The 26,374-nt window shown below is 42.1% G+C and overlaps 2 protein-coding genes across 2 annotated transcripts in view; one reads left to right on the top strand and one right to left on the bottom strand.

Moving 5' to 3' along the window:
* The first annotated feature begins 1,066 nt into the window (after positions 1–1,066).
* On the top strand, positions 1,067–12,019 carry GHSR (growth hormone secretagogue receptor). The gene is made up of 2 exons (XM_032224900.1): positions 1,067–1,823; positions 11,712–12,019. Exons 1-2 carry the CDS (start codon positions 1,067–1,069, stop codon positions 12,017–12,019), a joined length of 1,065 nt encoding a protein of 354 aa, XP_032080791.1.
* Positions 12,020–22,550: 10,531 nt separating this feature from the next.
* FNDC3B (fibronectin type III domain containing 3B) overlaps positions 22,551–26,374 on the bottom strand; it is a 237,807-nt gene continuing 233,983 nt past the window's right edge. Inside the window, 1 exon segment of the mRNA XM_032225081.1 lies at positions 22,551–26,261. Coding sequence (XP_032080972.1) covers positions 25,950–26,261 — 312 coding nt within the window. The 3' untranslated portion in view covers positions 22,551–25,949.

The raw sequence follows: 26,374 nt of genomic DNA, 5'->3' as shown, positions 1-26,374 counted from the left end.
ACCTTTGATAATCCAGGTAAATAATGCAAAAGAATGCCTGTTGGTGGAAAAGGTTTCACAAACACTTTGGTGTCAGAAGTGGAAGTGACATTGACACAAAGGGTCATAATTGGTTAAAGAGCTGGAAGCAGCAGCTCAGCTTGGTTTCTTTCAGAGTGTTGCTTCTATATTCTGGTTCCTCCGTGCATGCTTTTTAGTCAGTGACTGCAGCCTCCATCCAAAAATGCATGTGAGTAGGTCCCTCTGGAGAAAAGGGTTCTACCACAAAACCGCGGACGTCAAAATCGCGGTCGACGAAAGCGCGTATGTGACGTCATCACAGCGCAACGAAAAAGATTGAAAAAGATTGAAAAATGTAAAAATAAAGCTAAAACCTTCCCCTAACCCCCCCAAACCTAACCCTAAACCTAACCCTAAACCTAACCCTTAACGTAATGAAAAACCTAACGCTAACCCTTAACCTAACGCTAAACGTAACGCTAACGCTCTAACCCTAACCCTAACCCTTAACCTAACCTTAACCTTAACCTTAACCCTAACCCTTAACCTAACCCTTACCTTTATGTGAATCGGCTTGCTGTAATTTAATTTTTATTTCAATTTTTCGATCTTTTTCGTCGCGTTGTGATGACGTCACATACGCGATTTCGTCGACCCGCTTTTGTGGAACGCGCTTTTGACGGGTCACAGAGAAAAGAACCACACATTTTCAAGGTAGACACTCCCATTTTCAGCAGCCTTCCTTCTACTGAGAGAACTCCAATGACGATAGACATGTGATGCTCATGATTAATGCAGAAGCAAAACAACGAATATGGCAGATGAGTTACTTTGTTAGAGGGAGCTGAATCTCATGAAGGGACTGGACAGTTTTCAAGTTAGATTGCATTTCCTCTTTCTCCTCCCCTTCCAATCCATGTCGTGCTTACCTGGCTTGTTTGCTTTCATTTAGCTTCTCTCAACTGTCTATTTTTTTTTTTGCCATCATCAGAGCCCATTGCCTCGTTCTTCTCAGATATGAGGAAGCAGCTGAGATAGTCCCTTCAGCTCAACAAACACTGACTGAATGCATAACAAGCACAATTTGCTGCTCATCATGGATTATGACAACAACACACAGACTGAAGATTCCTACCTGTTCCCTGTACCTCTCCTCACAGGTGTCACTGTCATTTGTTTGCTGTTCTTCACGACTGGGATTCTTGGAAACATGATGACAATGCTGGTGGTCTTTAAGTTCCAGGATATGAGGACAACCACCAACTTGTACCTCTCCAGCATGGCTTTCTCAGATCTCTTGATCTTCCTTTGCATGCCCCTAGACCTCTTCCGCCTCTGGCAGTATCGGCCCTGGAATTTGGGGGATCTTCTCTGCAAGCTCTTCCAATTTGTCAGTGAGTGTTGCACATACTCAACCATACTCAACATCACAGCCCTGAGTGCCGAGAGATATTTTGCGGTCTGCTTTCCACTCAGGGCCAAGGCGATGATCACCAAGACCAAAGTCAAACTCCTTATCCTCGTGCTCTGGGTAATATCTTTTGTCAGTGCCGGGCCTATCTTTGTTCTGGTTGGAGTTGCGCATGAGAATGGGACAAATCCCTTGGATACCAATGAATGTCGAATCACAGAGTACGCCATTCATTCAGGTTTGCTGAACATTATGGTGTGGACCTCGAGTGTCTTCTTTTTTCTGCCTGTTTTTTGCTTGACCGTTCTCTACAGCCTCATTGTGAGAAAGCTTTGGCAGCGAAAGAAGAAAAATATTGGGCCAAAGACCTCCATCAGGGACAAGTACAACAGACAAACAATAAAAATGCTAGGTAAGGTACCAGATCTATTTTTTTTTTTGAACAAGACAAGCCTGCTTATGCTGTCAATCCAAGATGTGAGATCTATAATATTGCCTATTGAATCAATTAAAAGTCATGTTGGAACATGCAACATTTTAAGTAACACGGAACATGTCCTTCAGATTAGATTTAAGAAGAGATTGGATAGCCATTTAGAATAGAATAACAGAGTTAGCAGGGACCTTAGAGGTCTTCTAGTCCAAACTCCTGCTCAGGCAGGAAGGTTCCACCACAAATGCGCGAACGACAAAAGCGTGCCTGACTAAACTGCGGTGACAAAACTGCGCTGACAAAACCACGCCGACGAATGAGCGCTGAAGCGCACCGACAACAGCGCGCCAACAGAAGCGTGCTGTAACCTAACCCTAAACCTAACCCTAACCCTAACCCTAAACCTAAACCTAACCCTAAACCTTACCTTAACTTAAATCGCGCTTCTGTCGGCGCGCTGTTGTCGGCTCGCTGTTGTCAGCGCGCTTTTGACATCGCGGTTTTAGCGCCGTGGTTTTGTCGGCGCGCTTTTGACGTTCGCGCTTTTGTCAGGTCACGGGCAGGAAATCCTATACCATTTCAGACAAATGGTTGTCCAATCTCTTCTTAAATACTTCCAATGTTGGAAAATTCACAATTTCTGGAGGCAAGTTGTTCTATTGGCTAATTGTTCTGTCAGAAAATTTCTTCTTAGTTGTAGGTTGCTTCTCTGCTTGATTAGTTTCCATCCATTGCTTCTTGTTCTACCCTCGGGTGCTTTGGAGAATAGCGTGACTCCCTCTTCTTTGTGGCAGCCCCTGAGATATTGGAACACTGCTATCATGTCACCCCTAGGCCTTATTTTCATCAGACTAGACATACCCAATTCCAGCAACCATTCTTTTTGTCTGAAATGGTATAGGTTCTCCTGCTTGAGCAGGGGGTTGCACTAGAAGAGCTCCAAGTCCCTTCCAGCTCTATTTTGATTGATTGATTGATTGATTGATTGATTGATTAAGAATCCTATGTAACTTAAAATAGCTTGCGTAGTCTTACATCTTTTAGCAGGTTGCGTTATATACTAGTTGTACTAGCTGTGCATGTTTCATTGGTATATAATGAAAAGATTGATTCTTCTTCAGTGATTCTCCAGATTGTCATTTGACCAAGAGGTCCAGATCTAGAACATATCCATCTGGATATGTGGATAGGAGGACTGATCTTAAAGTTCCACTCAAGTTTAGCTTCCATGCCTCCAAGTGTAGTAGAGTTGTTAAGATGGATTTGAAGTGAGGACACCCAGCTTCAACTCCATCCTCAGCCATGGAAGTTGACTAGGTGACTGCGAGCCACCCATTTACTCTCTGCCCAGCCTAACTCACAAGCTTGTTGCCGTGGTTGATGCAAAAAAAAATGTGGTGGAGGTATGCTATTTTGAGCTACTGGAAGAAAAGCATCATATTCATATAATAAATAAATAACTTTAAAAAGTGTACCATTTTGAACTGAACTGGTATGTTCATAAAATGTAAATAAGAACCTGAGTACATGATCTGAAGACCCTGAAAAATGAAATAATGATTGCCTCTGGGCTCCTGCAGGGTGTACTTTTTCACTACCCTCAGTCAACAGGTCAGGTCAGGTCAAATATCTGTTTGGTTCCTCATGCAGATAGTGAGATGCTTAAGGCTCTGATGATCACATCTCTTCCTGCTATGACTTTCCAACATCTTTGAAATAACTAGGAAAGGCTTACAGATTTGGAAAAGTCATAAAACACCGTCATACTACTTAAAGGTTCAGTTTGCAGAACACCTACTGTATTTTTCGGAGTATAAGACACACTTCCCCCCCCCCCAAAAGAGGGTGAAAATCTGGTGGGTCTTATACACTGAATAAAGCATTTTTGGCCTCTCAAAACCCTGTCTCTGCATTCCGTTTTTTGCAAAAATGGATGTGCAGAGGGATTGGGAGGCCTGCAAAGTGCTCTGGGTGCTGGGGAAGGCAAAAATGAGCAAAAAATGAGCTGTTTTTTTGCTTGTTTTTGCTCCCCCCATCCCCCATGAGCAATCTACATGCCTCCCAAACCTATCCATGCCCCTTTTTTGCAAACTATGGACCAGTTTTTGTGAAAAACAGGTTGTTTTTTGCTCGTTTTTGCCCCCTCCCAGTCCCCAGGAGCACCCTACAAGCTTCCCAAAGCCTATGCATGTCCTGTTTTTTTGCAAGAAATGGGGCGTGCAGAGGGTTTGGGAGGCCTGCAAAGCGCAAAACCTTTTTTTAAAAAAATTACCTCTTCAAAATCCTGGTGCATCTTATACTCTGGTGCGTCTTATAGTCCGAAAAATACGGTAACTTGCTTAGCATTATAGCATTCTGCAATATATGGAGTCATAACTTTACCAAATTGTGACTGAGCCATAGCCTAACTCAGGTTAAAGATATCAAGTTTAACATCTCTGGTATGAATATCCACTGGATCCTTAATGATCAGATTGAACATTTTGTTGGATAGATTTTTAAGACATTGCTGATCAGACATGATGGTCAGAATCTATAGATTTATTTTCCCTTAGAGAAACTGATAAAATATAGTTTGATAGACCTGATTGGGTCACAATCCTGCACTCTGAAGCCTGAGCGAGGAAATCAATCAAGTCTGAAGGGTACAGTTTTTTGCTTGGGAATATGTGACAAAGAGTAATAGTTACAAGCTTGCCTTCAGATACACCCTGGACTGGATCGCATGGAATAGGAGATTCATGTTTAATAAACATTACAAAGAGTTAAACATATAACACTGCTAGAAATAACAGTGATCACTCTTCATGTATTTAATAGCTTTTTTTCCTTTAGTCACATTAAAAATATTTATGTTTTAGTAGCATCTTTTGCAAAGACTTGTGGAGTGCAAACTTTGCACTTCTGCTTCTTACTATTGGAGGAAAATGAACGCATCATAGCCACAAAGTTAACACCGTTGTCATAATCCTGTACACTACTAAGAATAAGCTTTATAGAATGCAGGGAGAATCACTTGCGTAGTTCCAATTATGAACACACTCATTCAGGGATGAACTCAATTGGAGCATCTGCATCGTCGTATCCAAAGGTCAATCCATGATTGTATGGTCAAAACTTCACCCCTTTTCATGTTCAACCCATGTAAAAGAGGGGCAGTGCTTTGTTTGCATGACCATCCCATAGACCTCTTGGACCTCCTCCCCCAACAAATGTCCTGTGAATTGGGAAGGCTCAGTAGGTAGGATTTGAGGATTGTTGACAAGTGTTTTTGTTGGGAAGACCAAAAGAGAAATTGACCAAGCACCAGTAAGACTCTTTATTAGGACTTAACTTGTGATAAGGGTTGGCATACTTTGCCTCCATTGTTTGCTGATAGCAACTCAGAGACCCAGTTTCAGAACTGGGGGAGCTTGGAAGTAGCCCCTGCCCTATAGACTACTGAAGATCTGACCGTCAGCATCATTTCAATTTTCTACATTCAGGCCATAGCCCTGCCACAACATACTGGAGTAGATAGAGTGATGTCAAAGATATACGTAAATGAAATAGGTTGCATCAGTGTAAGATGATGGCAGCACCAGATTTTAGTTTTTATTGGGTTTTTTTGTTTGTTTTTATAGTTATATGTATATTGTTATTGCTAAGTAACAATATAGATATAACTATATGTTATAAATATTGTTATTACTAAGTTGTGGGACGGCTCAGTGGCTAAGACGCTGAGCTTGTCGATCAGAAAGGTCAGCAGTTTGGCGGTTTGAATCCCTAGCACATGGTAGTGGAGTGAGCTCCCATTACTTGTCCCAGCTTCTGCCAACCTAGCAGTTCGAAAGCATGTAAAAATTCAAGTAGAAAAAATAGGGAGCACCTTTGGTGGGAAGGTAACAGCGTTCGCATGCGCCTTTGGCATTTAGTCATGCCGGCCACATGACCACGGAGGCGTTTTCGGACAGTGCTGGCTGTTCAGCTTTGAAACGGAGATGAGCACTGCCCCCTAGAGTCAGGAATGACTAGCACATAAGTGCAAGGGGAACTTTTACCTTATATATTGTTATTGCTAGGTTGTCAGCTCCCCATAGTTTTGGTTTTAAGGTGGGTGGCTCTGCAAAGGTTTTAAGTAAATAAATGTTTAACAAATTATGCAAGGACTTTACTTAACCTGGTCAAACACATTGTGTTTTATTAGATTAATTAGATTAAGAAAGGAAAAAATTGTTTTGCAAAATGGTTGGGAAAAGAAAAAGGAATGGTCCTTCTGTATTGCTATAGAAAGTCATTGGTTTTACAAACCACAATAAAAGGGTTCGGGCTTTTTCACTTTACTACTTAAAAAAATATAAAGCCACTTAACTCCAGAGATAGTTATCGACTCCGTAGTCTCCCAGACTCTTTCAATGTGATCCAAAGAGGAAGGTAATAGCTACAAAAAGTGTCAATTTGCAATCATTTAGGCTTTCAGTCATTCTTGTTTCTTTTGGTGGATTTACTGTAGAATTTTATTTCTGAGTTAAGTGGAACAGAATCCCTAGAGCAGTGTTTCTCAACCTTGGCAACTTGAAGATGTCCGGACTTCAACTCCCAGAATTCCCCAGCCAGCATTCGAATTCTGGGAGTTGAAGTCCGGACATCTTCAAGTTGCCAAGGTTGAGAAACACTGCCCTAGAGTATTTTGTGGTTATAGTCCTGACTGCAGATGGATCTGCTGCCTTTCAATTGAAATGGTTTGCCCTCCGTTGCCATCCACCCCCCCCACCCAGTTCTCCCAGCCCTGATGTCTTTTTTGAAGAACATTCAACGTAGACATGGTTCTTTCGCCCCAATAAATCACAATGAGAGTTACAATAAATTCTCCGTGGCATTTTATTGGAAGGTCATTATTTTAAGATGTTACAAGATTCTCATCTGTGAAAATGGAGAATAGGTCCACGCCTCTTTTGGAGAACAGCTCTTCAGCTCTTAAAGACTGACTTCATGTTTCCCTTCAATAATCTCTTAGTAGGCTAAACGTAACCCAACTTTTAACCATCTTTCATCAGGCTCATTTTGCATGCTTGAGATCTTAATAGATTTAACAGAGTTGGAAGGGATCTAGTTCAACCTCCATTTCCCGCCCCCCCCCCCAAGACTGACTCCAAACATTTTGGACCAACAGGCAAATGATGCTTCCTCTGTTCTGCTTTGGGGGACTCTTAAGTGGCCCAATTATTTTGACATTCCAGCAGAAAATCTCAGGACGACATTGTTGAAAATGAGACTGTAGCAGAGGTGGGTTCCTACCGGTTCGGACTGGGAGGTAGTAACTCGGCCAGCCACACTCCCGAACTGGTTCTATCGGTGACGCCGTAGGTGCTGCCATCTTGTTTTTTGCTTCTGCAGATGCACAGAAGCATTTTTAACCTACTGCGCAGGCGCGCGCCCTGAGCAAACCAGCAGTAGAAGAAGCCGGAACCCACCCGTGGACTGTAGTAATAAATTAAGGAACATTGTTGCTCTTCCTCAAAACTCCAAATCTGAAACATGAGAGCCCAATCAATTAGACCTCCAATAGTATTTTTTTCCTTTCCATGGCAGATGAAGACTTGTTTATCTTCCCAAACATTTATTGAGTGATGAACATTTGCTGCTTTTCTGTAAAAAGGTTCCCTTGGGTAGAGATATCCAAGTTGGGTAGAGATATTACAGTGAAGAAAATGGCAGGTTTATTTGTTGATTGTTTATTCCCATTATCACGAGGACAGGTAAAGTTTTGAGACCACTGATATGCCCTCCAAAGTTAAATCAGTGGAAGAACTGTATGGCTATATCCAGAAAGTCACCAGGAACCAGGCTTAGTTTGAAGGTGACTTTAATGTACTTTATATGGCTTCAGGGAACAAAAGGGTCAAGGATATATCATATGTATTTACCAGATTTACTTTTCTTTCAATGGCTCATGGCAGCTAAAATCAGGATATTATTCCCATGAGTAGCGTGGGCAAAGATAAAGAGTGACTGGTTCAATCATTCAATGAAATGTCTATCTAGAGCACTGATGGCAAATCTTTTCGACACCAAGTATCCAAACTGGAATGAGTCGCAGCCCCGGAAACTCGAAGACCAGCTGGCCGGTGCGCATGTGCATGTTGGCCACCTAGTCTTCCGGTTTCTAACATGCAAATGTGTATGCGCATCAGCCAGCTGGTCTTTGCATGCGCCCGAGCCCCAGAAGCCCAAAGACCAGCTGGCCAGTGTGCATGCATGTGCTGACCAGCTGATCTTCAGGTTTCCAGTGTGCACCTGCATGCCAGCCAGCTGATCTTTGCGTGTGTCAGAGCGCTGGAAACCTAAATGCCAGGTGTCCAGTGCGCGCATACACAGAGGCCAGGTGGTCTTTGGGTTTCCAGGGCTCAGCCACACACGAAGATCAGCTGGCCGGCATGCATGCACACACCAAAACCTGAAGAGCAGCTGGCAATGTTGTTCATGCCCACAGAGAGAGCTCTGCATACCCACAGAGAGAGTTCGCCATCATGGATCTAGAGGATAGGTTTAAATCTGGGTCTTCCTAATGGAACCACTGCACTACATTTATTCTTGTAACCAATGAATCCTATGGGTCCATGGCAACTCTTAACAGGTTGTTCATCACCTTATTCCTTGCCCTGATTTACAACCCACCCTTTTCATTTTCAACAACTGAAAACACAGTTGTACCACAAATGAGAAAATCTCCTTTTCTCAGTTGGAATTGTTATGAGATCATCGATCTATCAAGCCCATTAGCACCGACACAGAAACTTCTACTGCAGGCAAGATACTCATTTGAAAACTTCCATAGTCTTCCTAAGAAATAATTTCATCTCTGTTTACCTATACTCTGTGGCAGGACCCCAAGGGGAAATTATTTTCTTAGAAGAATATAGGATGTTTGAATGTTGAATGTTTATTTTACTTATATGCCGCCCTTTTCCCCCGAAGGGGACTCAGGGCGGCTCACAATTCAACCAAGGGAGAGGGATGCAGACAAAAATTAAAACGACACGCAACAATACATAATTTAAAACACACAAGAGTCATACCATTCGAGAAGGGGGGGGTAGAAGCTTTTTTAGCCCCAGGCCTGTCGGAATAGCCAGGTTTTAAGGGTTTTGCGGAAGGTCTGGAGGGTGGTGAGGGTTCGAATCTCCACGGGGAGTTCGTTCCAGAGGGTCGGAGCGGCCACAGAGAAGGCTCTTCTCTGGGTAGTCGCCAGTCGACACTGGCCGGCGGATGGAATTCGGAGGAGGCCTAATCTGTGGGATCTAATCGGTCTAGAGGAGGTAATTGGCAGCAGGTGGTCTCTCAAGTACCCAGGTCCAATCAACTTTCTAGCTCAGACCCAAGTCTGTATCCTACTTTCCACCAGACTTCTGCAAGAAGCCTATGTAATAAGAGCTGTGTGAGGGTTCCAAGTAACACCCCCAACGAAAGAAGACTCTGAGGCTCCTCAAAGTTCCGTTTTATTAGAGATGTCATATTGGCACATCTGGGAAAACCCAAATCTGAAAGTTTTCCCCACCCAAATGAAAGTCCAAGTCTCTGCCCAGCACCCACATGTCCATCACATGGTCCAATTAGGCACCACCCCAACTGGAGATGCCTCCCAGTCACCCCACTCCAGGTGCAGAGCAAGATGTCCCTTGACTCTGAGAAAGGAATGTTATTTTGACTATATATCTCCCATACTCCACATAATCCCCCCCCTCCCAATTTCCCACAGCATTAAATCTGGCAGGCCAGAAGGCCAATGCAAAAGATGGCTTCCAGGCCTGACAAGCTGGTGCTGAACAACATCTTGCCTGTGACTCTTGAAATAATATATTGGTGCTTTAGCTTGTAGCTATGTATCTTTCGCCTTATTTTCCACCAGTAAGTGGCAACCACCTGTGATCTCACTTATGATGAATTACAAAAGTGACTTGGTGGATAATAATACTTTTTGCTTGTCAAGATCCTTGACCTCCAGCATTAGGTATCTCAACTCTTGAAGATAACTTGTTTCCCTTTCTCATTTTATCCATTCTGTGCATAATTTTATATACTTCCACATTATTTTTCTTTACTAAATCTCCTTTCTAAATCTGATTCTAAATAATCCCAAATCCAGTTGAAACCAATGAAATAAGTTAGTGCAGTGTTTCTCAACCTAGGCAACTTGAAGATGTCCGGACTTCAACTCCCAGAATTCCCCAGCCAGCATTCGCTGGCTGGGGAATTCTGGGAGTTGAAGTCCGGACATCTTCAAGTTGCCAAGGTTGAGAAATACTGAGTTAGTGTGTGTCAGTTCATAAACAAGACTTAGTTGTAACTGAGATTTTTTTTTTAAAAAAAATAAGGTTGAATACCATGGACCATAGAAGCTTGCATGTTACCTGGTTTATGTGGCGTGGTGGCACAGTGGTTAGAATGCAGTACTACAGGCTGCTTCCACTGATCACCGGCTGCCAGCAATTTGGCAGTTTGAATCTCACCAGTCTCAAGGTTGACTCAGCTTTCCATCCTTCCGAGGTGGGTAAAATGAGGACCCAGATTGTTGGGGGCCATAGGCTGACTCTGTAAACCACTTAGAGAGGGCTGTAAAAGCACTATGAAGCGGTATATAGGTGTAAGTGCTATTGCTACTTGCAGCCAGGCATGGAATTCCCTATCTGTTTTGGATTTAGAGAGGTTTGTTGAGAGGACAAATTCTGTGAAAGTGCCTGGAGAGACTAATCAGATAAGTTATAGAACCAACTTTGAGATCAGGGTGTGTCTTAGCATAGCATTTTGGACATCCAACTCCCATATAAGTCTAAGTACTATTGCTATTATGTGCAAAGGATTATGTGAACTTCTCCTTTCTATTGTAGCTCTTTGGATACCTGGGGAAGTTGTTGTAAAGAATGAGGGGGAGTTGCTTGGTACATGAGATGATGGTAGAGGAAAGATTAGATCATAGGGCTTTGTCCTGCAAATGAGCCACCAACATGGTATCTGATCTTTTGGGGCCTTGAGTAGAAATATTGTTGGGGAATGAAATGAAAAATTGATTTTGATAACACATCGGCAACAAGATTTGCAACAGGGTTGCAAATTGGGGAACCTGCAAAGCACACCATGCTTCTTTTGTGCCCCATTTGTCTCATCTGTTCAAAGAGGTTTTGTGTATTTTGTTTAACATTTTGGAGAAACAATGTAAGTAAAAATGATACCACCTTCTTTTGTATAAGGCTGATAACAAGTTGACCGATTATCAGCTGCCCAAGGCCAGAAACTTTTCCATAAAACCAAATAAATAGTAAGTTCTGTACAAGGCTTATGGATGAGAGATGAAGAAAGGGAGGGGCCAACATTGGTTTCTCTTTGCATCTTTCTCCAATGGCCTCTTGTTTTGACTGTTCTAGTCACTGTTCTCTAGAGGTGTTGTTTGATGAACAACAAGGAACAGCTGGAGGAGAGAAGCAACCTAGAACTAAGGAGAAATTTCCTGACAGCTACAACAATTAATCAGTGGAACAATTTGCCTCCAGATGTTGTGGGGGTGCTCCAACACTGGAAGGTTTTTGTCTGAAGCGGTGTAGGGTTTCTTGCCTATGCAGGGGGTTGAACTAGAAGACCTCCAAGGTACCTTCCAACTCTGTTATTATCCTAAGACATTTGTTACAGGAAGAATAGTTGAAGCATTCCTTTTCTCCTGCTTCTTCTTCCAAAATGGGTAAGTCCAGATTCCCATCTCGAAATCCAATTTAGTTTTTCTTTCTTCTGTGCCTTGAAACTTGAATTTAATAGAGAAACCTGAGCAAATATTTTAATTCACCTTCATATGCACTTGCCCTTTCTCTCTCTCTCTCTCTCTCTTTTAACTAGCGGTGGTGGTCTTGGCTTTTGTCCTCTGCTGGCTGCCCTTCTATCTAGGACGTTATCTTTTTTCCAAATCCTTCGAGGGGGAATCCCTGGATATTGCCGTTATCAGCCAGTACTGCAACGTGGTCTCCTTCGTTCTCTTCTACCTAAGCGCTGCCATCAACCCAATCCTGTACAACATCATGTCAAAGAAATACCGGGAAGCCGTTTATAGGCTCTTTGGAATGAAGCCGCCGAGGAAGAAAAAGCTGTTGACGATGACGGAGAGAAGATGCCACACTTGGACAGAGTCCAGTACCACAGCGACGTGACGGCAGAGGTTGGACCGAGGTTTCCCTAAAAGCCACTAGAGAAGGGGGAAAGATATCCAGGCTGGCTAAAAGATGGCACACTTCTTTCTTTCCATGATTGGGAGGGTTTGCAATTTGAAAACTCAGGTATGGAAACGAAAAAGGGGGTTAAAAAAAAAAAACCACGCAGAGCTGCGAGGAATATTACGACAGGTGTTTGGTGTAAATATATTCATCAGCAGTGGGTGAAACAGCTGCCCTTTTGAATCATTTCCAGTGCCTATGATTCTATGCATAACGATGGGAACTGAGGTGTCTTGGGTTTATAAAGCACAAATGTGGACTGAGAGAACCTGCGCAGCCCAGCACAAAGGGGAGGAACCAGCTGTGATGCAGACGCTCTTTGAAAAGGTTTCCCCATAGGGTGGGATCTGTGTGCGTTTTGTACAGGAATGTCATCGAAAGGAAGGAGGCTTCCCTCTCCTATGTAGGCAGGAAGGCCTTAGACAGAGTAAGAAAGGATGGTTTCCTTCATCCCTGGAGAACAGTATGCACCAGCCTGCTATGGGTTGTTTGCCACCTCATCAGTGTGATAGTCAAGCTGCAGTGGATCAAGACTCTTTCTACACAAGGGACCCAAAGAGAGGATTGCGGTGGTCCGGGGGATAGAAACCCAGTAGAACAAGGGTGTCAAACTTGATTTCATTGAGGCTCGCTTCAGTGTTGTGCTTGACTTTGGGAAGGGGAGGGCATGGCCTGGGTGGGCACAGCCAGCTCAACAGCACTCATGTCGGGGGTGCCCATAGTGGCCTGAACGGTCTCCCAGCAAAAATGGGCTCCTGTTTTTGGCTGGGATGGCTTCCTACAACCATCTGCAAGTGAAAATGGAGCTGTGCGGGGGGAGTCCGCGTGCCACCCTCACAGGGTTTGTTTTTGGCTGCAACAGCCTCCTGCAACCCTCCGCCAGTGAAAATGGAGCTCAGAGGGGCCACATGTGGCCCTCCCGACCTCCATTTTCGCTGGCAGAAATATTATGGGCCGGCCCTTCACTGTTTCCCTGCAGGCCAGGTCTAAGCACTCTGCAGGCCGGCTCCGGCTCCTGGGCCTTGATTTCGACACCCCTGCAGTAGAAGGTATCCGTTTCTGACCAATGGCATTGAGAAGATGTGCATCATGGCATACAGAGAAGGTTGTGCCCTAGGGAGCAGCTGTGCCAACTGATAGGTGAATGAGGTCTGGCCAAATAATATTCGGAACCTAAGTTGTCCCGAATGGAAGTGGTAGGAGACTTTGAGAAACACACACACACAGATACACACAAACCCTTCCTACCTTGTCTTGAAAATGCCAAAACCCAGCTTTGCACATATCAATGATCAGAGGGACACTGAGAGACTCAAATGATGGTTGACATTCGATTTTAATTTCGTAGCAAGCATACATATCTCTTTTGGGTACAGCCGCACGGATGCTCTTCTTTAGAGAGCTCCTGCCTTCAAGTCTAACACACAGAGCGAATGCTAAAATCTTTTTTTTTTTAAAGTAGTACCAGGGAGAATGCTAGCTCACTTGTATTCTTTCAACAACAACAACAACAACAACAAAAGTGAATGGTAGCTGGTACATTTAATTATGAATGAAGGTGAATATATGTGTCCCAGGATAACATTGCAGGACGCAATTTGGGTCAACCCCACCAGAGGTTTTGCTTTCCGAGCATTCAGACTCATGCTGGGAGCCCATCCTCAAGGAACTTCTTTCTAGTGGAGTGTGTCTAGCGGAGTGTGTGTGTCTAGCACAGGAGTGAGACTCAGGTGGTTTGCACCAGTTCAGGTGAACCTGATATTAATTTTGCATCTGGTTCACCGAATCAGTTGTTGCAAGGACTGTCTGGCCCTACCCACCCACACCGCCCCTCCTAGGAGTCTCCACACGGCCCATTCATCATGCCAGGTAAGTGCAAGTTCTGCGCGAGACTCAGAGGGGGGGGGCTCCCGGGTGTCCAGAAATGGGCCCATTTTCACCCTCCTGGAGGCTCGAGGAAAGCCTCTGGAGCCTGGGGAGGGTGCAAACACCACCACCCCCTACCATGATGCAGGAGGCTGAATAGGCCATGCCCACCACGCCTACCCAGCAACCGGGGAGGGAACGAGTTGCTAACATTTTTCAATCTCACTCCTGGTGTAGCAGTGTGTGAGTGTATCTGCTAGAGAGAAGTTCCCTGAGAACGGGCTCCAGCACGAGTCCCAAAACTGAGAAGCCTAAACTTCTGGTCCCAGTGACCGACCCAAGTTGGATCCTGCAACATTTAATTATATTTATAGTCATATCCACTTACTCAATAAAAAAAACCCATGTAAATGGGTATTCCTGATAAATAAACACAAGTACATGGACTTACGATTCATTGGAGAATAGCTTTCATCAAACACTGGAAATTTACTGTAATTTAGTTGCACCAATAAGATATCTACTAGTGTGTTTGTTATTTTAAAAAAATATGAATGTAAAAAAAAATGCAATTTATTTTTTTTAAACAAACAAACCGGTCGATGTTTCATGCAATAATTTACTCTGATGAATTTTCCTATGGCAATGGCTTCTTACATATTAATGTGGTGGTTGGAATTTATTATTAGATATACTGTACTTGTGCAGGGACAGGATCCATAATTTTATGTTGCTGTGATAAAACCAGATGAATCCCTTGCAATCAAGGATAACTTTGTCTTTTGTCTTTGTTAAAATTTATATGCCGCCCAATCCCAAAGGACTCCGGGCGGCTTACAAAGAAAAAAGAAAAGAAAGAAAGGAAAATTAAAAAAGGATAGTTTAAAAATTCACAAGACACGCATTCGTTCTAATCGGGGCTGGACCTTAACAATGAGGTCAACAGCCCCAGGCCTGCTGGAACAGCCAGGTTTTAACAGCTTTCCTGAAGGCCATGAGAGTGGGTAAGGTCCAGATCTCTGGGGGTAGCTGATTCCAAAGGGTCAGAGCAGCCACAGAGAAGGCTCTCCTCCGGGTGCCTGCCAGCTGACACTGTCTGGCTGACGGCATCCGAAGGAGGCCCAATCTGTGGGATCTTACCGGCCGTTGGGAGGTATGTGGCAGTAGGCGGTCTCGCATAACAATGGTAATTCTGGTCACCTCAGATATAGGATGCTTGGTTGAATCTACAAGCTAGAATTATGACAACAAGTCAGCCTTACTTATAAAGTTTGGGATGAAGCTGCCTTATAAATGTGGAGTACGAGAGCTTAATAACAAGAGTGGGACTGAGTTGTTATTTTTTGCTGTTCAATATGAGATCAACTCTACCAAACATTATTTGAGAAATATTTTGTGGATTTTAGAAGTTCATTTTCCTAAAAGAACCTGGCACGACTAAACATTTCTGTTCTCAAAATCTAGCAGAAATCTAAGCTTCAAGAGGATGTCTGAGGTAAGATATTTCATTGAGGGCAGCATCGGGGTTGTGTTTGACCTCAGGGGGCCAGGGTGGGTGTGGCCAGCAGGTCACTTGTGTCAGGGTGTGTGAGTGCCTTTGGTGGCCCGAGTGCCCTGCTAGCAAAAACTGTCTCCTGAGCTCTGTTTTCAGCTTCAATGACCTCCTGCAACCCTCTGCCAATGAAAATGGAGCTCGGGGAGGGCCACATGCACTTGCAAGCTCTGTTTTTAGCTGGGATGGCCTCCTGCAACCCTCTGCTAGAGAAAACAGAGCTCAGGAGGGCCACGCATGGCCCTCTTGAATTCCGTTTTCATTAGTAGAGCTCCTTTGCTGTTTCCAGAGTGGCCCCACAGGCCAGATCTAAGCACCCCATGAGCCGGATCCAGCTTCCAGACCTTGAGTTTGACACCCCTGGTCTACATTTTGCAGCCCCAATGTGAGAGTCCTAATTTATGTCCAGATGTCCTGGTGGGTATTTGAAATGGAATCTTAGGAAAAGGTTAAGCAGTAAATCCTTGACTTTAACCTATCTTTAACGGGGTATAAAAATAGTCCTGGACTTATGGCTGTTTGTTCAGTGATTGAATGTCACAGTGTCAATGAACAAAATGACTTGACCCATGTCCAAAGTTATAATCATTGCAGTGTCCCCAGAGGTGCTTCAACTCGCCTCCATCTAGGGCCTATTGGTCCCAAATGACCTTCGGTCCCTTCTTGCTTCAATTGATCAAGCAAATGTGGTCTGACCCTTTGTATCAAGAAGCCCCTTTGGGCTGCATTGCTGGACTGAACTTGGACTGGACTTCTTGGTACACCATGGATCTGTGGATGCTCTTCCTAATAGGCTATAGAGTTGGAGTTGCTTCTGGCTTGCTTGCTTCTGATTCTTATGGTGCTTTGAGCTGGAGCTGGACATCCAGGTGTGAGGGCTAGGCTGGGCATGTCTCATCAGCAATGGGAGCAAGAAGACAAGGATGATCTGCAGAGCACAGGTTGGCAGAGGCCAAAAGAACATAGATGGAAGAAAAAGGTGGGTGGAGTGAGTTACTAAAGCTTGGAGCTGGAATGGCTTGGATTGGAGTGGGCACTTTATTTTTATTCTTTTATGTATCATATTCTAAAACCATTGTGTCCTTCACAGAAGTCATTACTTGCAAAATGACCTGTGATATCCAGTTAACGATAGCAATGGGGATATCCAGTTAATGATAGCAATGGGGATATCCAGTTAACGATAGCAATGGGGATATCCAGTTAACAACAGCAAAGTTACAGAAAGGCTGTCACTAAGTGATGTGAAATCTCTCCTTATCATTGCATTGCTTAGCGGTGGAAATTCTGCTTTGAACTGTGGTAGCAAGTCAAGAATCATCTTAAGTGTTTACGTTTGTACAGGCACAGCAAGGTTCACAAAATTTAATCCTTTCAAGCACATGGAGATACAAGTATTTGTATCTTTGTTTAAATTATTGACTCAACGTGACTTATATTTCCAGCTGTTATGCCATGATGTACATGATCTCAGGGCTTTAAAATATGAAATCAGTATTTGATGCATTTGTAAAATCTGGTACTTTCATACCCTTTTTCTCCCTTTTTCTCCCCCTGTAAAATCCATGGGTCTACTCTCCAAATCGTATCATTATGATTTTTTTCTGCTCAACAGAATTGGTTGGGTCAAATTTGAGAAGACAAGACCCTTTCAAGACAAGTACTGTGCTCGATTTATTCTGGATACGATTTGTGGTTTGCTTTTGTTTGCTATGATCTGCTGCTCTTCAAAACATTAAACTTCTGGCTGCTTCTGCATTGTTGCATTGAAATTTATTCTCAATTTATTCTCAAGTCCCTATTGTGCGCTTGGTGAAGACTTTGTATAGACTTTAAATGGATGATCAGGAAGGGAAAGCATTACAATAGATCAGCTTTTCTTACCCTAGAAATGGTTTAAAAAAAATAATTGAACACAGTGTCTACACAAAGAAAGAAAGAAATCCAGGCAAACAATATAGGATTATTATAAAAAAAGGAATACGCTTAAATACAAACATGGAGTTTCTTCGTGCTCCCTTAGCATAGTTGCTTGCTTGCAGACATTTCATTATTCAGCCAGATAATATCGTGACCAAACACTGAGAATGCTACAGTTCAACCCTGAGCTATAGATATTTCCTTTTGTTGGAAAAAGTAAATTGAATTGTAATCACATGACCATGGGGATACTGCAATGGTCATAAGTGTGAAAAATGGCCATGTCACTTTTTCCAGTGCCATTGTAACTTTAAACAATTACTAAATGAACAAGACTACCTGTATTTATCAACACACCTAATTACACCTATTATTACTAACATAATGAATATAATCTACCCAAAAGTGATGAAAAGTCTTATTCGTGCCTCTGAAATTTCATTGTTCCAGGCTTCTTGCTAAAAAAAATTTCTAATATGGCACTCAAATAAACTATTTTAATCCACAAATCATTATGTTTTCAAGTAATTTTCAAGGTTATGAAGTAGTCAGTTTCGCTGCCAAAGTAACTAGATAAGTGGTTCCTTATTTTTAATAGAAGCTTGGATCGCATACATAAAAGTAACAAACCTAACTCTGAAGTACATTCAACTCCTTATTTTGTGAGGGTACCAATTTCCTAAACAAACAAACAAATAAATAACACCCCCCCACCAAAGATACTGCCTATCCCCATATCTTTTGTGCAAAGCTTCTCCAATATCTTGAAGAATGTTGACTTCAAATCAGAGATGGTATTCAGCAGGTTCTGACCAGTTCTGGAAAACCGGCAGCAGAAATTTTGAGTAGTTTGGAGAACCAGTAAATGCCACCTCTGACTGGCCCCGCCCATATCTATTCTCTGCCTCCCGAGTCCCAGTTGATCAGGAGGAAATGGGGATTTTGCAGTATTCTTCCCCTGGAGTGGGAAGAAAATGGAGATTTTATAATATCCTTCCATGCTCACCAAGCCATGCCACACCCATAAAGCCATGCCCACAGAACCACTAGTAAAAAAATTTAAATCCCATCATTGCTTCAAATGGTGGGGTGAAATGCCACCAGTATAACACCTTCAGTTGCAACTCTTGGGTAGGGAAAGAAGCAAAACTTCTTGATTTGATGCCAACAGCACTAAAACTCCTCTCAGAAGTTGGACGTAGATGGAGAGATGGATGAATGTGACACAAAGACCCAAGTCTATCAAGAAATTCAGACCTAGAAAAGTAGACTCCAAGTGCTCTCCACAGATGTTCATGGGCGAAAACATCTGTCATAAACCTCACAGATTTTTAAAAAATGGACTGTGGAGTCTTTATAAAGGGAAATGTGCCTGCATCTGCCTCACATTTGAAGAAAGAAAAGAAAAGCCATAAGTAATTTTGACCCACAAGAGAAGATAAAAGCAATACGAATACAAGTATTCATATACGTCTCTTTCACAACTGTTTAAAATTACAACAGCAATGAAAAAAACTTATGATTGATCCTCTCACTTAACATCTGTTGCAGCATCCCCACAATGCATGGCATCCAAATAGTTGCATTGTAATAGCTGTGGCATCTTAGGGACCCATATCTGCCATTTGCAACCTTCCCAACAAGCAACCTTCTTAACAGTTGAAGTGATTCACTTAACAATGAAAGAAAAGAGGTCATAAAATTGGGTGGCACTCACTTAACCGCTTTGCTTAGCAATGGAAATTCTGGTCCTAGTTGTGGTTATGATAAAACTGTGAGTGGGTTTTTGGCATAACCATTACACATAGAAAATAATTACCTATAACCTTGCCTAATATTGCTATCCTGTTAGCTAGGAATTTTGATATTTGCAATTCTTACACATCCTCCAGTTGAGCCTCTATAGGGGCAAAGATTTTCATGGAGGAACCTTTGTATAAAGAACTTTGGCCATCAAGAAAGAATTAAAACATTTATTGGGCATAAATATATTACATATACACTACAGATAACAGTTTACATACATAGCGTAATATCTGCAAAAATCTATACATTAAAATTGATATGGCAGTTTTAATACAATGCATATGAAATAGTTAAAATTTACAAGAAAACTTGTGATTATTTATTTCAAAGTTGAAAAGCTTGGAATGTATGTCCTACAAGTGAGGTAAAAACAAAACAAAAAGAAAAAAAAACAACTTTTAATTTTCTTTTTCAATTTAACTTGTGCAAGAATAATGTTCAGAAACATTCAATTTTAGGGCACTTTTCGATGATTGACAGAGAGTACTCATCTATTGTTGCTGACAAAACATGATTAGAAAACTACAACATTTCAAGTTCATAAAGGACAAAGGCAGATAATATAAAATGTTTCTTTTTCTTCTTAATAACTTCTTAAAATACTTTCCCCATATTGTTTTTTTTTTTTTTTTTACAATTTCTTTACACAAAACTGGGGATAAGGGAAGTTGATTTCACACAGCCGATACTGACTGGGGCTGGGCCAGAAAACACATACAAGGAAATAGAAAGCATTTTTCTTTCTTTCTTTCCATAAATTGACAGTTATGGAAATCGAAACAGGAATGGGTGGAATTATCTCTTTTACAGAATGGTTGCATTAGAAATTGTCCTGTATGGAAAGGAGCTACAAGATAAACAATGATATCTGAGTCAATCTAACTTGGCAATTAAAATGCATTGGCATGCGTACGGGTAAGTATGCACAAATGGGGGAGATGTGGAAACTACAATAAAAATACGAAATGCATCTGACCTTTCTTCAGGTCACTTTTCTTCAATCTTGCACAAAAATGACATTCTTTGTCTAAAACACACAAATGGTTGGCTCTGGATTAAAGAAGCTATCCTATGTTCTCCTCACAATTGTTCACAACACCACTAGAAACTGGGTGAACTTTCTTATTGCTGGGGAGACTGATGTCCTTTAAGAGAAATTTACTCTGGGCAGGATCAAAATGATCCCACCAGGATTGGGGACTGCCAACCGTGATACCACAATGAGAGCAGTCTCCATGTTCCTAGCCGCCTCCTTCCTTATTTATCGGCTGAAGATGATACACTCCTATCTTGGATGGATGTCCTGTTCCACCCAGCACAGCTTCAGGAAAAAGAGGCATGGAAGGATTAGGAAGGAAGGGGACACTCACCTAGCCAGACAGATCAGCCAAATGAAACCTGCTAATCAATGGGGTGACAGATGTCACACCTGATCACCCTCACATTTATTTATCCATTGGATTTATATAGCTATCCATCTATCCGAGGAACTCTGGGCGGTGGAAAAGAATTACATTAAAACAAAGTCAACTTAAACTACGTTGAGAACCAACACAAACACAACCTGTTAGACATATGCATCCACGGTGGAGCTCCCAACAAATACCCACTCTTCCTATGCCTTCATCACCTAGTGAAAGGCCAACAGGACTGCATTAGGTAAGGGTCGCCGTACTGGTAGTGATAGCTGGCTGGCCACACCCTCGAACCAGCTTGTCTGACACTCGCCCTGCCTCGTCTTTACCACATGTGTCCACACAACTACCTCCTAGTGCCTACACACAGGTAGCACACATGGGCTGCTCAGGGAGCCCGAGGGTTTGCAATCACTACCTCCTACGTGGGAGCGAGCCTCCCTGCCTCCTCGATGCATGGAAGCAGGAGGTGGCAGTTTCATTTGCTGCCTGCGAGCTGGAGGGAGGGAGCAAACAGGCAAGTAAGCATGCCAGGATCTGCCAGCTGCCTATAATCTGCAGTTTACTCATGAGGATGGTGCTCAGCAGCTGGCAGATTGCTGGTTTCCTCACTCGGCTGCTGCCCCCCCCTGGAGTTCACAGGCAGCAAACAAAACCATGCACTCTTCGGACCCTCCCGCTCTCCTGCGTTCAGCTCGGTGCGGCTCATGTTACTGGTTTCTTTGGCCTTTTAAAAGAAAAGGTTTACAGCATATTTATTTCCCATCTCCAATCTGAAACATAAATTTCCCAAGCCACGCCGATTAAAATAAGCCATGCCCACAGAACCGCTAGTAAAAACAAATTTGAACCCCCCCCGTGATCAGCTGGTGTAATTAACTCCCTCCCTTAAAAATAAGGGAGAGAAATATTGATCTTGAAACCAAAGGTTGCGGGCATCGATTTGCTCTGATGGGGATCTCCCTCCATTTCCTGCAGATAGACTTATGTTCAACTCTTCTGCTGAAATTCCGCATTAGCCCCACTGAAATCAGTGGGAAAACTTCCAACTAACGAGCTCAACAACCAGTGATTGACTTTGCCTGCAAACTTTGAGAGCATATGCAGTAAGTACCGTACTTTCAGAGTATAAGATGCACCAAGATTTTGAAGAGGCAAATTTAAAAAAAGGTTTTGTACTCTGCAGACCTCCCAAAAATGGCCCATATTTTTTTTTTGCAAAAACTGGCCCATTTCTTTTTTAAAAAGAGGGCATGAATAGCCTTTAAGAGGCTTGAAGAGTGCTCTTCGGGGCTGGGGGGGGGCAAAAGGAAGCAAAAAACAGCCAGTTTTTCTCTCATTTCTGCCCTCTCCAGCCCCCAGGAGCACTCTGGAAGCCTCCTAAAGGCTATGCACAGCCATTTTGGTGAAGGGGGTGGGGTTTGGGGAGGCAAAAATGCTGTATTCAGTGTATAAGATGCACCCAGATTTTCACCCTCTTTTTTGAGGGAAAAAGGTGCGTCTTATACTCTGAAAAATATGATAAGTTTCTGCTCAAGTCAAAAATGGTAGGAATTGTTATGACAGTGGGCTGATAATCACAAGGCACGGTGAAAGTGACAACAACTGTTTCACAAAGGTGTGGCTTTCTAAATGGATTGCCCCCAATCCAGAAAAATGAAAAGGATTTCAGAGCCACGACAACTAACAGGTTTCCAATGACTCCTAATTAATTGTTCCCAATGATTGAAATGAGATCAAAGCCCAGCTAATTCTATCTACATTCTTTAAAAAATTTAAAAAATAATTTTATATTTGAAGACAACCGAGTATTATATAAAAAGGAATAAAGTTGAATTAAACAACGACAACAATACCACATTTGTCAAGGCCAAAACTGGAGCCAAAACAGGAAGAGGAGATTTTTTTAAAAAAAGAAAGAAAATAGCTCAATATCATTTGTTTGCTAGGCAAATATGCATACTAACATTAGGAAAGGAAAAAAAACAAGAGAACCTTTGTACTAGTTTGCTACATCAAGAGAGGCACACAGAATAATCAGTTTCAAACTATTATTTCAAAAGATGCTTATGATTTTTTTTTTTTTGGCTACATGTAAACTTTGAAGATGATTGTTTTTAATGTACCGCAGATGGAATGGATGTGGTCCCCGCAAGGTTGTTTATTTGTGCGCAGGAAATAATGGGTACATTTATTTCTTCTTCTTTTTTGGCAATTCATAAAACACTCCCATTTTAAAACATACAATATACTATAAGAAGGTTAATACTAGGAATGGTGCTGGGGAATGAAAATAGTTTACCTAAATTATACTTACATAAAACAAAATAGGAAAAAAAAATAGTATGCTGCTACGGGGTCAGAGGTGGGATAAGGGGAGAGATTTAGTACATAAGTACATTTTTTATTTTCATTTTTACAATAAATAATGAGATTGCACTTTAATTGGCTTTTTAAAGTACTGAATGCAGTATATAGTATAAATAATCCTAAAACAAAAATAATATTGGTTTCCCCATTACTTTGGTTATGGGAATGAATGAATAATAAAGGACACTGTATCATAGCAAAGGAAGGAAGGAAAGCAGTCCCTGCAGATTTTAACTATATAGTTGTCAACTATAGGGGGCGGCGCTCATCCCCTTTTCAAAGCTGTTGAGCCAGCGCTGTCCGAAGACATTTCCATGGTTAGCATGATGTTGCAGAGCACCGTTTCCTCCCCACCGAAGTGGTACCTATTTATCTACTTGCATTTGCATGCTTTCGAACTGCTAGGTGGGCAGGAGCTAGGCAAAGATGGGTACTCATCCCGTTGCGGGATGCTCGGGTTTCAAACCCGGAATGTTGGCTTTCCAGCCAACACACCCGGCATCTTAACCACTGAGCCATCGCGCTGCCTTGTGTCATAGCAAAAGAGAAGACCAAAAAAGAAGTACAATGCAAGCCAAACCCAAAGAAGATTAAAAAAAATATGCAGAACTATTTGTTTGTTTGAATGCAAGAGGACGCAAAGCCTGGGACACAATTCACGACAACTCTTTCAATTCATGCAGAGCTAGAATAGGAACCGAATGGATTCGCTTTTTTGTTTTTCCTGCACAGGCTTTTAAGGAAAGGGTGCACGTGTTATTTCAATTGACTTAACGATTAAATAGAGCTGATATGATGGCTCCCCAGTCTCTCCCCATTCTGGTACTTTAAAAATAACATTGAAATATCTGCCGGGGTGGGGGGCTTTTATGAAGCTTTGTGGGGAGGGAACATATCATTGTGTACCTCTGTTTGATTGAAGTGAACAGAGTTATGTAGCAATGCTTCACAAATTGCAACAACACTATTTGGGAGAGATTCCTAAGGGTTACAGCTCTGTGCATTTCCACGTATAATTTACTTTACAACTCCTGCTCAACATCCCTGAGGCACTTAGACGTCATAAAAATAACCCAAGGTTATTTTTTTCCCCCTTAAATCAACAGAACCACCAAGGGTTTGATGGACTGAATGAACGTGCCTTGGCAATCATGTAAAAGCACATGCAACGTCCCATTCAGGAGGACACTAAGTTTGCAATGGACCACACCCTACCCTTATGATCTGAAGACTAGTTGAATCTAGAGCTGGGTGTCAAGACTGCAGCTGCTGCTGAAACCAGCTGCTCCACATCTCCTCTTTGTCTTTTCCCCTTTGGCCATGCCCACAGGAATCTCCAAAAATTGAGGGCTAGTGAGCATTTCTGGAATTTTGAGTGTGTAATAAAAGGCATTCACACACTGTTAGTGGCCAATCGTCCAATTGCCAGAAGATAACCCAGCACTGGTATGTAGCTACCAGCCAGTCAAAGGAGTTCTGGAGAACTTCTCAGAGGCATTCTGGAAATATCAATAATGCTTGAGGTTGATGCTTTGCAACACAGCACTGTTATGCTTCTTTTGCTTTATTAGGACAGTACATGCAGTGTGTTGTCATGTGAACTATGATCTCCCTCCCACCGTCACTTCTGAAGGCAGCAGCTAATGAATTTGAAGAGGGAAATGAATGGATATTACATGACATAGTTTGTAATAGGCAATGCCATTAAGGAGGAGGAGGAGGAGGAGGAAGAGGAGGAGGAGGAGATGGAAGAAATGGCACCTTTTCATATCAGCTCTAATTACAGTATTTAGCATCTGAGATGCCTGTATGAATTTACTATGTTTTTTCCAAAACTGAAATGCAGGTGGACCTTTTTCTTAACAAGACTGATTGAGTGTTTGCTTATAGTAAAAGGTAATACTCTAATTTAAATAGCAAAGGCAGCAAGCTTTTGCCAGTTATAAACACATAAGATCACGATGAATATAACAAATCTAGTGATTGGATTAAAAAGTAAGTTTATATACAAAGGCAAACAAACTAGTTAAAAGCAGCTTTTCTTTAAACAAAATAAAAACAGCTGGACATGGGGAATAACTATTGCACAATGCCTCTTAAAATTACTGCTATAAAATAAAGAAAATGGTAGAAACGGTAATGCTTTTCCATCGATAAAGCTATCTGGCTATCAGATTCGATATACAGGAATTTATAGTGCGCAAACAGCTTGAGTAAAACGTTTACAATTCAAAGAAGACTTTAGGTTGCAAGATAAATTATCGGGATTGAAATGTGCTAAAAATATAGTTGATTACATAATTGAGATTAATTTTTTCCCCTCCCCGTATGGGAATAACGCAAAAACAATGCAAAACTGGCGGTATGAGGGTTGAGGAGAAAATAAATGTAGTGAATATCGTATGTGATATTTATAATTAATGACTTGTGCAACAAATGCATTGAGGAATGCTTAGCTGCAATGCTACTACATAAGGATGGTTAAATCTTGCAGATTCAGAGGAGCTTAAAGCGGTTACTCTAATGTAATAAACTTGCAACTTAAAGACTGCAACAAGTTTAGCAGTAGGCAAAAAAACGTGAAGGCAAACTGGTTACATTTCTACATTCTGAAAATTAAAAATAAAAACGAGCAAGTGAATAAAATCATAGGAGCAGGGGACAGAACATCCAAATGTTAAAATATTTGTTTTGGTCTCTGGCTTAGATATATTGAACCACTTTCCTAACCTTGAATGTCCAAAAGGTGCACCTGAACGTCAATTTTTATTCTCTAAATAGGACTGTCATTCCCTCCCCCCGTCACCCTTTAAAAAACAACAACAATAACCAGAAACAAATGCACTGAAAAAATAAAGAGGACTATCTGAATAAAACATATTGATTATAGTATGAATCATTAATTAAAACGATACCTCAGATACTTGTGTTGAACTCTCTACTTCATAAACAAATACTGTAGTATAAAAGCAAATAAGATGGAGACGCTTGCAAAGCCAAGGACTAAGAGGGCTGCAAACTGTTCATCAGAAGGCATCATACATTTAGTCTTGGGGTCATCGGTTCTTCCCAGTTCCCCAGTAAGCATGAGCTCACTCCGCTGGAGAATAAAGGCAACAGAAGTGCTGAAAGGTCCATTGAGTTCTTGTGAGGTATCCAAGCATCGGCGGCAAACGCACACGCGGAATCTATAATCTGTATTCACCTGAAGGCCTGAGATTTGGTACGTTGTCTCGTCTCCCTTGTACACCTTGAAGGAACAAGAAGCGAGGAAAGAAAACTTAGGTTGCACAAGAAATTGTTATGAAGCTTTAAGTCAAACTCTTCAAAAAGGGAAGGAGCTTTGCCTAAAATTGCAGCACA

The sequence above is a fragment of the Thamnophis elegans genome, chromosome 10 (genome assembly GCF_009769535.1).
Source record: "Thamnophis elegans isolate rThaEle1 chromosome 10, rThaEle1.pri, whole genome shotgun sequence".
NCBI lineage: Eukaryota > Metazoa > Chordata > Lepidosauria > Squamata > Colubridae > Thamnophis > Thamnophis elegans.
This window is presented reverse-complemented; position numbering and strand designations above follow the sequence as displayed.